The sequence below is a fragment of the Octodon degus genome, unplaced genomic scaffold, assembly GCF_000260255.1.
Source record: "Octodon degus isolate 3935 unplaced genomic scaffold, OctDeg1.0 scaffold00094, whole genome shotgun sequence".
In the NCBI taxonomy this organism is placed as follows: domain Eukaryota; kingdom Metazoa; phylum Chordata; class Mammalia; order Rodentia; family Octodontidae; genus Octodon; species Octodon degus.
In genome coordinates this window covers 3,596,929-3,612,091 of record NW_004524670.1, presented here as the reverse complement: position 1 = coordinate 3,612,091, position 15,163 = coordinate 3,596,929, and the positions used below count along the sequence as shown (strand labels likewise).

The window sequence follows — 15,163 nt, the reverse complement described above, 5'->3', positions numbered from 1 at the left end:
GGTAATTTCTTTTGACGTGAAAAAACTTCTCAGTAAGAGCAGATCCCAGTTGTTAAGTCTTTCAACTGTGACCCGTGTGATTTGATTTCTGTCCATGAACTCTTTGCCTACCCCTATGTCCTCAAGAGTTCCACCCACTTTCTCTTCCAGGAGATTTAGTGTCTCTGCTTTAATGTTTAGATCTTTAATCCATTTTGACTTTAGTTTAGTACATCAGCCCCTTTTATTTTGAAACAAGTTCTAAGCGGCCTAGTGTATCCTTGAACTTGAAAATGTTCCTGTCTCAGCCTCGCAAGCACCTGACGTTTTTGCTACTGTGAATGGCTCTTTCACCTTTGTCTGAAAAAGTCTACTGCCTCAAAATGAATGTTCCTGTAGGATACAGAAATTTATTTATTTATTCATTCGTTTATTTTTGTGGAACCGGGGATTGAACTCAGGCCCTTCGCTTGCCAGGGAAGCGCTTATTCTACTGAGCCATCTCCCTACCCCTGGATACAGAATTTTTAGTGTGCATATTTTTCTTTTAACACATTGCTTCAAATTTCTGGGTTACACAGTTTTAGATCTTTGTTCTTTGGCACATATTTCCTTCCTGTTGGCTGCTTTGAAATTTTTTCTTTGAATAACTGGCTTTTGGCTATTTTACATATGACTTGTTGTATTACTGGGTGTATGTTTATCCTGACTGGTGTTCACAGAACTCAAGTCTACAGCTTTACAGAAGTCATCATATCTGGACATGTTGGGGCCATTAATTCTTAAAGTATTTTGTCCTCCTTTATCCTCTGTTTTTGGAATACCAATTAGATACATGTCAGGTAGTCTCCCACCAGACACTGAAACTCATTTTTGTTTTTAATCTTTTCCCAATTTTTGTTTCATGATGTAGACTGAATAAAATCTGCCATAAGTTTATTCATCTATGTAGTATCTACTATTTTTTATTTCTATAAGTTACACTAGATTCTATTTAATAGCATCTATTTCTCTAATTCTGTGTTTGTGTATACTCTTGAAAAGTTCTTTTGATTTCTGTGTATATTAGCATGTTGGTTTTTGTCTTGTAATTTTTATTAGCTATTGTGGTTATTACACAGTTCAGTGTCTTTAATTATGTTGTCCACCCATAAAGATCATTGGTTATCTGGGCAAACACCTGCAATACCAGCCACTCAGGAGGCTAAGGAAAGAAGACTGCAAGTTCTAGGTCAGCCTGAGTAACTAATGGAGACTTGTCTCAAAATAAAAATTAAAATGGGTTAAGAATACAGTTCAGTAGAATATAAGCTAGCATTCTGCATGTATGAGACACTGTGTTCATCTTTTAATACTGCAAAAGCAAAACCCTGGGACTTCTTCAAATAAATAATATGTAGATCAGCCTGATTACTCCAAAGCCTCCTAATGTGTCTAGACTTCAGTCCACAGACAGTATAGACCTAACACTACGGAACAGTTTTTCTCTAGGGCTTCTCAAATTTCTTACCGATGTCTCCTTCACTTTATTGCAAGCTCTATTTGGGCTGCTCCTCCTGCTTCTGATGAGCAAAAGCTGCCACTAGATAAAAAGCTGTGGTAAACAAGGGCTCAGCACTTCTCTTTTTTAGGTATCATAGTTGACTAAGTTGTTTTTCACATATTGTGTCAAATATTCCATCTAGTTTTATAGAAGATTGTTTACTTCTCTTCTGTTTATTAATTTGATCAAATGTTGCATAAATGCTATGCACAAAATCGGCTATCCAAATTAAAAGTAAAGTAAGTGGAATAAAATCAATTATAACAAGAATGAGGATTAATACTTTTGCAAAGGGATTACTTACCTCTGACCACCACTAAGCTCAGTTAGGTTTTCTTTCCACGTATTTCCCAAGGCAACCTTGAACTCCAGACCATCCAAAACAGTTTGCCCCTCTGGTGGTGCAAGCATCGCGTTGGCACCAGGCAAAAGAGTAGAAAAAATAGACCCAAAATCTTTGTTCACCTACATAAAAATCACATTAAAACATGGGAATGTTTGCAAGAATAATCAATTATTGAAATACACACATGCAATTCAGCAGGTCCACTGCACTGCTTGTCATGTCCAGTCAAGAGCTGAATACAGCCTATGCAACAAATCCGGCCATGCCTAGCTATTTACAATTTTTCTATGGCTGCTACTGCTAAAACAGAGACTGCGAGTCTCACTAAATCAGAAATAAAATGGCCCTGTACGAAATTACTTTACTAAGCCCTACTATAACTCCCATGGAAAACTAGGAGGTTTCACTTCTATTTCTACCCGAAAGTTTTAATAATTTTGTAGAACATACCACAGGACTCAAGACAAGCACAATTATGTCACATGGAAGAAGAAAGCTATCAGAGAAGTAAACACAAAACAAACTTTTTTTTGGCAAAGTGTTGTCTTCTAAAGTTTATTTTTCAGTTGACTAATGGAGTAAAATGGGCCTATGGTCACTATCTAATTTCAAAAGCAGATCAAAATGAGGTTCACAAAAAAAGAGGCTGCATCAAAGGATGAGATCTGTTCAGTGTTCTAAACTCGTTTATAAAGCAAAAGAAGTAAGTCATTGAGGGCCACGTATCACACTGGATCCCAAGAGAAAAGGCTAAGGAAGCTGTTCAGCCTGTCCCTGCCCCTACCTTGCCACAGTATGAGACTATAAGGAATTAACAGACAAAATGCTACCTTGTAATATGGTAAATTTGTGTATACTCATCTGATCAATATTTGGCTATTAGTCTTGAAAGTCATGACTAGCAACTGAAGAGTTCAAATCTGAAAGGTACAACAGATACTCAGAAAGGGAAAGAAACTTCAAAGGGAAGAGACCTCTGGAATGTGGAAAAGAGAAAAGAAGGAAAAAGGAAACCTACATGTATATACACAGGACAGCTTGGATAACTGTACTGCATTTCTGCTGGTCTACTCAAAGGAGCAGTTAATGCTTAATTTTTTTCCTCTCTTCTTTTTATTTTTATTTTTTGTGTTTTTTGACCAATTTTGCATGCTTATATCTGATAATGTGAACAACTAAATTGAAGACAACATGCAATAGCAACCATTATTGAATTTTTATCACTTTGTTCAGTGAGATTCTGTATTATTTCTATTTTTTCTTTTTTTACTATTTTTCTTCTTTAAAAAATTTAAAAATAATTAAAAGAAAGAAAATAAAGTGGACACTCCCCACCCAACACACAACACACAAATACCTTTGAAGATTTGAACAAAAATCTCCATAATCAAGCTCAGGAAAGGAAAATTCACAAGCAAACACACGCTGGAAACCTAGAAAATCACTGGTTCTGAATACAGTCTTGCTAAGGAAACTCTATTTTATGAACATTTATTAACCTGCTGAGTAATATCCTACATAGTGGAAGAAGAGTCTAGTTTTTTCCTTCTGAAAATTTGGAAAGGCTCATTTCAAAATGCTAAAAGGAATACTATCTTTTGAGGAATAACTGAAAGTAATACAGTGTTTATAAACATCCTAGGTTCATTTTCTTTTCATCTTTTGGCCAGATGGTAGAGAAGGAACTCAGGACTATGACAGCAGAATGATACTAAACACTGAATACAACCACAGACTATGTGTACATCACTCCAAAGGAAAAAAAAAAATATTAGTAAGAATGCTGTTAAATATTTATGTAAGGGGGTTGGGAAGATAGCTCAGTGGCTTAAGCACCTGCCTGGCAAGCATGAGGTCCTGAGTTCAATCCCTCATGGGGGGGGGGGGGGAATATAAAGTAAATATTTATACAAGGGGCTGCAGAGAGGGCTCAGTAGAATAAGTACTTGCCTAGCAAGCGCAAGGGTCTGAGTTCAATACCTGGTTCTGCCAAAAAAAAAAAATTATGCACATTTATATAAATACACATTGTATCAATACATTGATTCAATAAATTTTGTAAATTTGATAAGGATCAAAAAGAAAAAAGCAAAACAAAAAATACCTAAAATACCCAGAGGTTTATAAATAAAGTAGGCTTAATATCAGAGGGATGTGCACTGTCCTGACAAAAATAGTATGCACCTCATGATAGTATCATAAGAAGATTAGACAATACTGACTGTTACAAGAGAACACTAAATGCTGTTTTACAAGAACCTGGAGAATTAGGAAAGAGCAGCATCACTTTAAAAAGCATAGATTCTGATTTACCGTGAATCTGGGAACCGTGGATGGTAATGGGTGGCAGATACAAGTTCTCCTACAGTCAATTTTACAAAGTGTAAAAAAAAAAAAAAAAAGAAAGAAAAAGAAAACATCAACATTTGCATGCCTTTTAAAAAAAGGCAAATACTGTAAGGAGTGGAAAATTAAGGCTACTAAAATAATTTTGCTAATATTACTAAAAAAAAAAAAAAAAGCTTCCTACAGAATTAAAGCAAAAAAGGCAAGCTACCCAACTGGTTTACTGAAAATATAGGTTTGCTGCAGAGTAACTTTGCTTGGAATATTTGGAATATGGATATGTTATTGTGCTCTAGAAATGGAGAAATTTCTGCATGAAAGACTAAGGAGTGATTCTAAAAGAGATTATGTGAAGGCATGGAGACAGAAGTAACTGAAGAAGCTTGATTTTTGTTGAATAAAAGTGCTATACAAGTGAACACTAAGCTTATTTATTTCCCTATTTTAAAAAAAGATAGAGGGAAAAGTTACTAGCAAGAATAATTTTTAACTTTGGTTTCATGTAGCAAAAGAGAAGTCCAGCTCTTCCATCTTTCAGTTATGTTATATGAAGCAGAATACTTCATCTTTCTGAGTTTAGGTTTGCTCATGTAAAAAATAGATGTAATAGCTACAGAAGGCTATTACAAAATATGCGGAGTCTCCTGCCTGCGTAACACTCCCTTCCAGCCATCTCTCTCTGCCGCGCTGTGACAGCAGATGCATGTGTGTGGTTCTCTTGTGCAGAAGCCCATCGTACAGTTGCCAGAGTCTCTAGTATGTGCTCTCCTCAGCGGGGCACAGGATTTTTAAAAGATAACTAATGTAATTAACAGGGTACTTAAAATGTTAATATTAATCTAACCTGTGTAAAATGTATTACTAAGAATATGTAGAATAAAATATTTGTGAATTCTGGAAGATAATGGACAACTTGTGAGTGATGAAGGGTATGTTAATCTTGCTAGAGAATGAGAATGACATCAGCAAGGTAGTTCACTATAGGTGCCATGCGTGTTTCTTTCCACAATGAAAGAATAAAACAAACCAACTTCAATTTCAGAGGTGTGACTGAAGCAGCGTGCCCCACTGAGGTGAGCACATAGCAGAGACACTGGCAGCCGCACGATGGGAACCAAGCACACACATGCATCTGCTGTCACGACGTGGCAGAGGCAGCTGGCTGGAAGGGAGTGTTACCCAGGCAGGAGACTGCGCAGTCCCTGCTTACACCTTGGGCACCTGGAGAATTTGCAGTTGGACAAGTCATAAGCCCAGTTTGGAGGGCTGTCCGTCACCACATTACTGTACTGCCTGGAGAAGGAGGGTTGGAATAGGGTTTATCTATCTTCAGAAAACATTAGCTAAGAAATTTTCAGATCTTCAAAAACATTCTTATCCAGATTTTCAGAGGCTCAAAGAACTCTGGATCGATTTAAAAAAGAGACTTTCGCCAAAGCATGTTATGCCAAAAAATCAAACATGACACAAAATTAAGCAAAGTCTCAAGTTACATACAAAAATTGAGGGAATTCATCACCAATAGACCAGTACTTTAAGAAATAAGGGCTGGCCAAATAGCTCAGCAGATTAAAGTGCCTGCAGGGGCCGGGGTTTGATCCCTGGACCTGCTATGCCGGCCCCCTCAGGGTGCACTGAGACAGCCACTGAAACTGGGCGTGGTGGTGCGCGCCTGTAATCCCACATCTTGGGAGGCTGTAAACAGGTGGATCACTACAAGTCTGATCTAGTACTGAGACCCTGAACACCCTGTAGACCATATATATATATAGACAGACAGACAGACAGACAGACAGACAGACAGATAGATAGAGGAAGTCCTAGGTTGGAAACATAAAAGATGATACCACCGTGAAAACACTTGCACATACAAAATTCTTTAGAAAAATACACACATGCAAGTGAATGAGAAAAGAATCTTTAGCACTACAGAAAACACAAAATCCCAACAACAAATGATGAAAGACACAGAAAGTAAAAAAAACAAAAACAAAAACAAATAGAATACAACTAACAAAATTACAAGAGGACATCTATACTGAAAAAGTAATATTGAATGTAAAGATTAAGTTCACCAATCAAAAGATGCACATTTTCTGAGTAGACTAAAAAATTGAAGGGCCAAATACACAGTGTCTATAAGGAATTCATTTCATTGGTGAAGACACAGATTAAAAGTGACCTGTCAGTGAAAGGTGCTCACTGCAAATGGAAACCAAGGACAAGCACAAGCAGTATACTCTTATCAGAGGAAGCTGATTTTAAATCAAAAACTGTAAAATAAATAGGTAATGGTTGTCAATTTAGCAAGAAAATATAACAATTGAAAAATATACACACCCAACAGAGGACCACAGATCATCCAGGCAGAAAATCAACAACACAATTGAGTTGAACCGTACTACAAAGCAAACTGACCTAAGTCTTTTATAGAGTATTTCAATCAATAGCAGATTTTCTTCTTATTGATACACAGACTATTTTCCAGGATGGATCATATCTTAGGCCACAAATCAAGTACTAATAAATAAATGTTTTAAAAGATTCTGAATAGCCAAAGCAATCCTGGGTAAAAATAATAAAGTTGGATGAATTATAGTATCTGACTTTGAAATGCATTGCAAAGTTCTAACCAAAACAGAATGGTACTGATATTAAAAATAAAAAAAAAAAAAAGATACAGACAAGTGAAACAGAATAAAAACCCTAGAAATAAACTCATATATCTACAGCTGATTTGCAACAAAAATGCCCAAAACAGACAATGGAGAAAGGATAGCTCCTTTAATAAATGGTGCTGGAAAAACTAGGTATTTATATGAATAAGATCCCTACTTTTTATCATGTATAAAACTCAAATCAAAATGGATTAAAACATGCATGTTTAGGACCTGACACTATGCATCACTTGAAATAAACAGAAGTGTTGCCTTAGGACATTGGTCCAAGCAGATATTTTTTGGATATACCCTCAAAAACAGGAATTACGCAAAAACTGACAAATGGGGTTCCACAAAGCTAAATAGAGGACAACAGCACAGAGGACAACAGAGCAAAGAGGCAATTTACAGAAGAGAAAATATGTGCAGAGTATTCATCTGACAAGGAAAACATACTGAAAACAAACACTCAAGCAACTTAAAAGTGCAAATACAAATTATCCACTTAGAAAACTTTACAAATGAATTAGACATTTCTTAAAAGAAGATATACAGTCTAAAGGACCAAGAAAATCTTTTCAACATCACTATTCATCAGAAAAATGGACATCAAAGCTGCAGCGTAGTATCATCTCTACCCAGACAGATTATTATCAAAAAGCCAACAAATAAGATATTAGAAAGTACACAGAGAGCAGAATTCTCATTCACTGTTGGAAGGACTACAAATCAGTACAGCCATTATGAGAATCTAGAGGTTCCTCAAACACCAGAAACAGGACTACCAATCCATTAACTCTAGTACTGGGTATATACCCAAAAGAAATGAAAGCTTTTTGCTGAAAAAATACCAGCACTCATGTGTTTATGTAAGCATAATTCACAATCACCAAGTCATGAAATTCACTTAGGTGTCTACTGACAGGTTAAGGGATTAAGAAAATATGCTATATATACAGATACATGTATATATTTATATAGATATAGATGTATGTATATATACCTATAGATACACAATGAGATATTGTTCAGAAATGTAAACAGAATGAAGTTTTGAAATTTTTATCAATATGAATAGAACTAAAAGTTATGTTAAGTGAAATTATGTCAAGCATAAAAAGAGAAATACTGCATGGTTTTATTTTATTTGAAAGCTAAAACATTAAGTAGAATAGTTGTCACCAGAGCCTGGAAGAGTGTGTACAATGGGGGATGAGGCAGGCATGAGTCACAGTATAGAGGTGCAGCTGGACAGTAGGAGTAAAGTCTAAACTTCTATAACTTACAATATCTCTGGTTGAGCAAAATGAATTACTTCAAAAGAGCCAGTAGACGGCCAGCCAAATAGCTCAGTGGATTAAAGTGCTTGCAAGCAGGTACAGGAGCCAGGGCTTCCATCCCAGGGCCTGCCATGCCAGCCCTGCCCCCAGGGCGCACTGAGATGGCAATTGAGACTGTGCGTGGTGGTGCACGCCTGTAATCCCAGCTCTTGGGAGGCTGTAAACAGGTGGATCACTACGAGTCCAATCTAGTAGTGAGACCCTGAATACCCTGTAGACACTTCCCTAAAATAACCAAAAAAAAAAAAAAAAAAAAAAAAAAGCCAGTAGAGAGGATTTTGATGCCAGTGAGGCTAGTCTGATCATATACATAGTGTACAGGTACTAAAATGCTAGTGTGCTCCGTTAATACATATAATTACTATGTGTTGATTAAAAGTGAAGAGATATTTAAAAGAATCTTACTATAAAAGCATTTTGAGAAATAATACTTTACTCCCTAAGTCTGGGCAAGAAAAACTGAAGATGGTGAAATAAATGAGTTTGAAGAGCGTTTTTGATTCTCTGTAATTACAGCTGCCCCACGGAACCAATGCTGCTTACTTTCCAGAAGCAAGCAGAGGCCAGCTGCAGCTCAGCAGACCTTAAATAGAACCTAAGGCTTCCTTCAAATGTAAAAATCTATGATCTCATAAAAAGCAAAGAAAATAAAGAGCAATCCCTTTTATAGTAACATAGTACTGTGAAACCAGGAAAGAGTAAGAAATAGAGAAAACTAGAAAGTTAATACAACTCAAGAACCACAGGAGTAATCTGAGTCTGACTTATCTTTGCAAATCCAACAGTAGATAAATTGAAGAGAAAATGCATTTAAAAGTATATGAGGTTTTAATAAGCAAGATGTGAGTATATGCCTCATTTAAGCACATAGTAACCATATCAGATTTCGGGTATAAGTTCACTGATAAAAACATTCACCTTTACCTCCTACATAATTAAAGGGTAATATTTTGGAGTTGAAATACCTTTTGCCAGGCAATATTTAGGGCTTGGTTTTTCTTCTGGTCAAGGTCTTCTATAGTTGCAAGGATTTTAGATTTATCATTTTCTACAATTCTCTTCTTCTTCATCAAGTCATTATACTGCAAGATACACAAATGTATTAAACATAAAATTTCCTCTATGTCCTGGATTTCAATCTGAAAGAGGTGTTGTTATTGAACAAAAGAATACAGTGCACCAAGAGTTACAATGCAAAGCAAATGAGGAGGAATACATGTACAGAATAAAATTAAACTACAGTAGTACTTTGTTACTCATCACTTGGTTCCAGGAGGCATGACAAGTACTAAACAAATTATTTTGGCTGTGAAAGGGTGACCTGTCACAAGGCCACTGACACCAACAAATTGTGGCTTGTTTATTGAGTACTAGGACAAAGGACAACAACCAGGACAAAATTTTGATGTAAAACTTCATCAAGTACCTAAATTCTTTGAATTTCAAAGTACTTGACTACTAGTATATGACTAAACTGGAGCTGGAGTCTATTGGAAAGAACTTAATAGTTTGACTAACCTAACATCCCTTATCTTCACAGTAGTCAAGGTAAAAAAGGAAAATATGTCATATGTAAGTTGAAGGGAAAGGAACCCCAAAGGCTCTCTTCTTAAGCTCAGTTTCATCAGTGCCATGAAGAAAATGTCAACTTTTCATTACGAATGACATGCATGTCCTAAGTTAGCCCTTATTTATCTCTTTTTTATGACATCAGAATCTTTCGTGGGTGTACGACCTTTCTGAGCTCCTTGAATTCAGTTTCATATCCCTGGCATTGTTCTCTCTTCTCTGAATACTCTTCCCCTGTATCTGTCTAACTGGTGAAATGAGTTGCAGGTAAGGCAGCATCTCCTCAGAATGGCTTTCTTTGTGGGGAACGACAGCAGGACACGCTTAACCATAATCAAGCTAAAGATGGAATTTTTTTACATTTTTTAATTTTAAAGGCATTAAAATATTAAAAATGATATAGAATTTCAAAACAAGATATAGGAAGCTAACAATGGTTATACTGCACATTGTTACCTGTAAAGTAGTTGCTTAGATTTCTAGGTATAAGGACATAAATTGATCAAACAATATAAGCACTGTTCCTTTCAATGAACTAACAGAAATTAGTAGAGGTGGAATTTTTAAAAATTCTTCTAAATTTATTTCTCTTCACAGTCTCACACATTTCAAGGCTGCTTAACAGTCTCAAGTAACTCTAGTTAGTCCTGCTATCTGCCCTGTGGGATCTCTAATTTATGACAAACGTACACCATCCTTCTCATATTTTTAACTTATTTTTTTACATAAATACATGTAATTTCTTATGTGAACAGGCACAACACACAGACACACAGACACACACACACACACACACACACACACACACACAAAGGGTATCTGATAAACACTATAGCCTTTTCTGGTAAAGTCAATGAGTTTAAAAAAAAAGACCTTGTTATCATTACCTAATAAAAGTAAACAAGTTTCACAATGTTATACAGCTTAAATTCAGATCAAAGATTTCCTGCCCAAAATATCCCATACACCACAAAATTTAAAGGCAGAAAGAAAACCAAAAGGAACATTTTACAGCAACCACAACACTTGAACTATCAGGTTGTTCAGTATCCAACAAAATATAGATTCTCTTTTGCAAATAGCTTTCAATTTTTTATTAGTATATATTTGTGGTACATAAAGATTACATTCTTGGTGGGGAGCTGGTACATGTATATGTTATCTTAACTATGTTTTTAATCCCTTCTCCCCACTCCCATATCTTCTTCCCCTTTCCTTCTGCAAAAGATCGGTATCAGTTTCTCATTATTTTTTATTTCCTTTTTAATTTATTTGTAGCCTAGGTTTCTCATATAAGAGAAACCATGCAATATTTAAGCTTGTGTGTCTGATTTATTTTATTTAACATTATGGTTGTACATATTAATGCCAGCAGGTTTTTAAAAATTCTACTATAACAAAACTTGTTAAATGCAACTGGGCTGCAACTGGGCTCAAGAGTATTAACAGTTTTGTGGAGCTCTCATTAATTCTAATATGTAAATTCAAACAAAATTTTGTAGAATTAAAGCATGAGAAGCAGGGCCAGGGAGAGAGCAAGGTCTTGATTCCCGGTACCAAAAAAAGTAGGAGAAGCATTAATATAAAATCACTGATTGCCTTTAGCCATGGAACCCCAGAGTTGAGACTGCTGCCCTTGATGGTGTTTTCTAGGGCAAATCTTCCTAAGGTCTTCAGTGGATGACACTGAAAACCTTGTCTTAGACTGAAGAGCTCTGTCATCAGAGGAGAGATGACATTATAGAGTAATTGAGAACACTAGGACCAAGAAGTTGCTGCCACAAAAATGGAACAGTGCTCATGACTCACACAATGGTTTCAATTTACTCCAGAATAGTAGTCCCCAACCTTTTTGGCATTAGGGACCAGTTTTTCCATAGATGGGGGTGGTGCTTTTGGGATGGTTCAAAGAAGCAAGTTGTACTGATCCCTTGTGCACACAGTTCACAGCAGGGTTCACACTGCCCTCAAAATCAAGTCATTGTTCAGTCTGACGGCAGCTGGAGCTCAGGCAGAAGTGCGGGCAATAGGGGTGGTTATAAATACAGGTGAAGTTGTATCCTTCCTGGCTTGGGCCCAGCAGCCACAGACTGAGTGCTCCATAACCTAGGGGCTGGTGGCCTTGCTTTACAGGCACATGGAAACAGCAGTTTGAATCCAGTTTAGGCAACTTAGTAAGACCATGTTCTCATGATCTGTATTGGAAATGGACTTACCCGCTCTTCAGCTTCTGTCAGCACACTCATAGCTCGCATGTTGACATTCCTTCCCAGTTTCTCCTTCATCTCTTGCAACTTCTGAAGTCGCTGGCCAGCTTCTTTGGGGTTGTTAGTTTTGAAATCATAGGCACTATTGGGCTGGCCAAAGAGATGCTTCTCTGCATTAATCCAGTCATAATCTTTTAACATTTTGGTTACCTAGTTACATACAAAAACAAAAGAATGTGTGTTAACGAAATTTCTAAATCCAAACCAGTTTCTTAAATATTTGTTAAGTCACATATCTGGGGGAAAAAATACCAGAAACAATAACAAGTACTTTTGCTTTAAGGACAAGCTCAAGGAACAAGAGACTAAGAAAAAGATCCTTTCTATTATTTATGTATTCAAAGAGGAGCTAAGCCATTACAAGCAGATAAATACCCTTACCAAAAATGCCTATGAGAAGAAGTGCTTTGTAGTTTTTCAAATTTTGAAATATTTACACATATATATTGAGGAAAAAGTATCTCAGGGAAAAGAGCCAAGTCTAAACATAAAATCCAATTGCCTTCCACAGACACAAAGGGTGACAAACATAATTCTCGTCTTGAACACATTCCAGTATTCTCTATTTTCTGAAGTAGTTCTGGAGTCCTTGTTTGTCAATATCTTTATGAAGGATGATAAAAAAATACAAGGAAAGTTGCTGCAAAGTGCCAGTCAACAAGGCAGCCCTGTAAAAACACTACAGTAGTGACCAGGTCTGGCACCATGAAACTCTGGTTCCTAACCAAAATCAAAATGACCATAAAAGGTAAACATTTTTAATTGATTCAGGATGTTCAGGCATCATGACAGATAGGACAACCAAAGATAAAAAAGAGAACTTTCAGAACTGCTTCAGAAACTGGCAAGAACAATGGGATAAGTAAAGGGGATTAATGACAATGTATCTTTCACTGTAACGATTTTATTTAAATATATTTTAAATCATAGCTCATATAAATAACCTTATCTAATTTTATCCATTATCTTTATATCTTCAATCTGACCTTGATCTGATAAATGAAATCAAGAATGGAATTTTCCAACTGTGTCATGTCAGCACTCAAAGGCTTTGGACTGTAAGCATTTAGGATTAGGGAATTTCAGATTAGGAACAGTTAACCTGTATATGCAAAATAGTTCCATTAAAATGAAACATAAATTAGATGAGGCTCCTTCAGGTTTTATCAAATTCAGTCTACTGTTTCACCAAATTCAATCTAAATTTTCAAAAACTTCAAAGAGACTAAAAGTCTTTGGCAATACTGAAGTCACTGATTTGGGAAAATGGAAGCCGAATCGTGACCAGTAAGGACCTCAAAAGTATAAGTGAAGATAAAGACTTCCCTGAATGTTAACTCTATCTTCATTCCCCTCATCTTTCCACGAGGCACAGTATTGTATCTTTAAATAATACAAGTGATCAAAAATTTCAAATCATAGTGCTGATAAGAATTAAGATTTATTCTAACTGGTAGAATCCAGGCTTTGTCAGCCAGTCTCCTCTTACTAATTCCATGGGTTAGATCAGCTAGGTCCCTAAGTAAAATAATCATTTATAGTTTATCTTCCTAGTTGACTTGCCTATAAACTCTACAAAAGCAGTCTGTATACATTTTTTTCATCCTTACATCTTCATTGCCTGGTGTAGTACCAGATACTGAGAATACTATCTGATACTGGCAGCTATGCAAAAACATTTTTCAAACAATACCTGAGTTTTTAGCAGCTCTATCCACCTCTCCTTTTATTCCCCTAAGGGCAACTAAAATTGTCAAGAAATCAATACTAGTATATTCAATAACCAAAAAACTATTCACAACATTATTGGTAATATGTCAGATTGCACTAGAAATAGTTTCTAGAATATTGGGAAATTTGATAATAAAAGTGGGACATAAAAAATGTTTTCAGACAAAATAATGAACCTAACCAGACATTCTTTTAAGGATGCAGAGCCTGGTATATTCTTGAAGATGTCTGGAAGTTAAAGCCTTTAAATTTCAAGATGCTAAAAAAGATCCTACAGTGGATGAATTATTAAGAACAACAGTGATGCAGGCTTTCAATCAAGCAGTAAATTTTTACAGAAGTATGTGTTGTATTTAAAGTGCTTATAAAAAATACTGATATAGGAAAGGAATTTTATAAATAACAAGAACTTCAAAATGATAACTGTTGAGCAAAACATCAGATTTTCAATAATTGCAAAAAGTAATAATACCAACCCATGTAAGGCAACCTAACATCCGTTTTTGAATGTTGACTAAATTTCAAATAAGGTAAAGAACATAGTTATGACTTCAAAATTAAATTACGTTGTAGTTGTCATTTATACTGAATTTTTTCATTGATCAGTTTTCTAGGATTTTCCAACAGCCTCAAAGTGGAAATTTGATTAAGGGTAAAAATGAATACAAACGTGCCTTCAAAGCAGCATCTTCAGCTTCCCGTTTGTGTTTGCTGATGATGTGGTCTAACTCCTTAATTTTAAGTTGAGAATCATTGTTTTCCTCTTTATGTTTCACCACTTCTGCATATTTGGCTTTAATTACACTGTCCTGGGCTGTTATCATTTCTTTTTGCTTGGTTACCTGCTCTTGAGCTTTATTGACTGACTCCTAAAACAAACAAACAAATGGAGAATACATAGTAAAGATATGTGAAAATTTTTATTTTCTGAAAATGACAGACATCTAGGTAAGACGTCAATGTAATTATAAGCAGCTGGTCATCTAACTGGTCACACATTAACATAAATGCATATATAACAAAAGAAAACTTCATTTGTCACTGGGGGGCACATTGCCTAAGATGCAGCATTCACGCTGAAAACAACATTATTATTAGATGTAGTGTAAATGAAACAATTGGGTGAGAGTAGGGATTATTAGCAGCTGACCTGGGAGATCTCTCAGAAAAAATTTTAGGTAGTTAACAAGATAATATGCCTGCATGTCACGCTGGCCCCGCCCCTGGGGAGCACTGAGCTGGCCACTGAGTCTGGGCATAGTGGCATACACCTATAATCCCAGTGCTGGGGAGGCTGAAATCAGGAGGATCACTATGAGTCTGAGCTGTACAGTGAGACCCTGTACCAAATACATAAATGAAAAAAAGAAGCAAAAAAAAAA

At 36.0% G+C, this 15,163-nt stretch overlaps 1 protein-coding gene across 1 annotated transcript in view; it reads right to left on the bottom strand.

Annotated features, from left to right (window-relative positions):
* The window catches only part of Smc2 (structural maintenance of chromosomes 2), a 53,064-nt gene that overhangs the window by 6,628 nt on the left and 31,273 nt on the right, over positions 1-15,163 (bottom strand). The window contains exons 17-20 of the mRNA XM_023722938.1: positions 14,456-14,650; positions 12,000-12,200; positions 9,180-9,296; positions 1,827-1,987 (exon numbers count right to left, since the gene is read on the bottom strand). Of these exons, the coding sequence (XP_023578706.1) occupies positions 1,827-1,987; positions 9,180-9,296; positions 12,000-12,200; positions 14,456-14,650 (674 nt within the window). The remainder of the gene's footprint in view (positions 1-1,826; positions 1,988-9,179; positions 9,297-11,999; positions 12,201-14,455; positions 14,651-15,163) is intronic.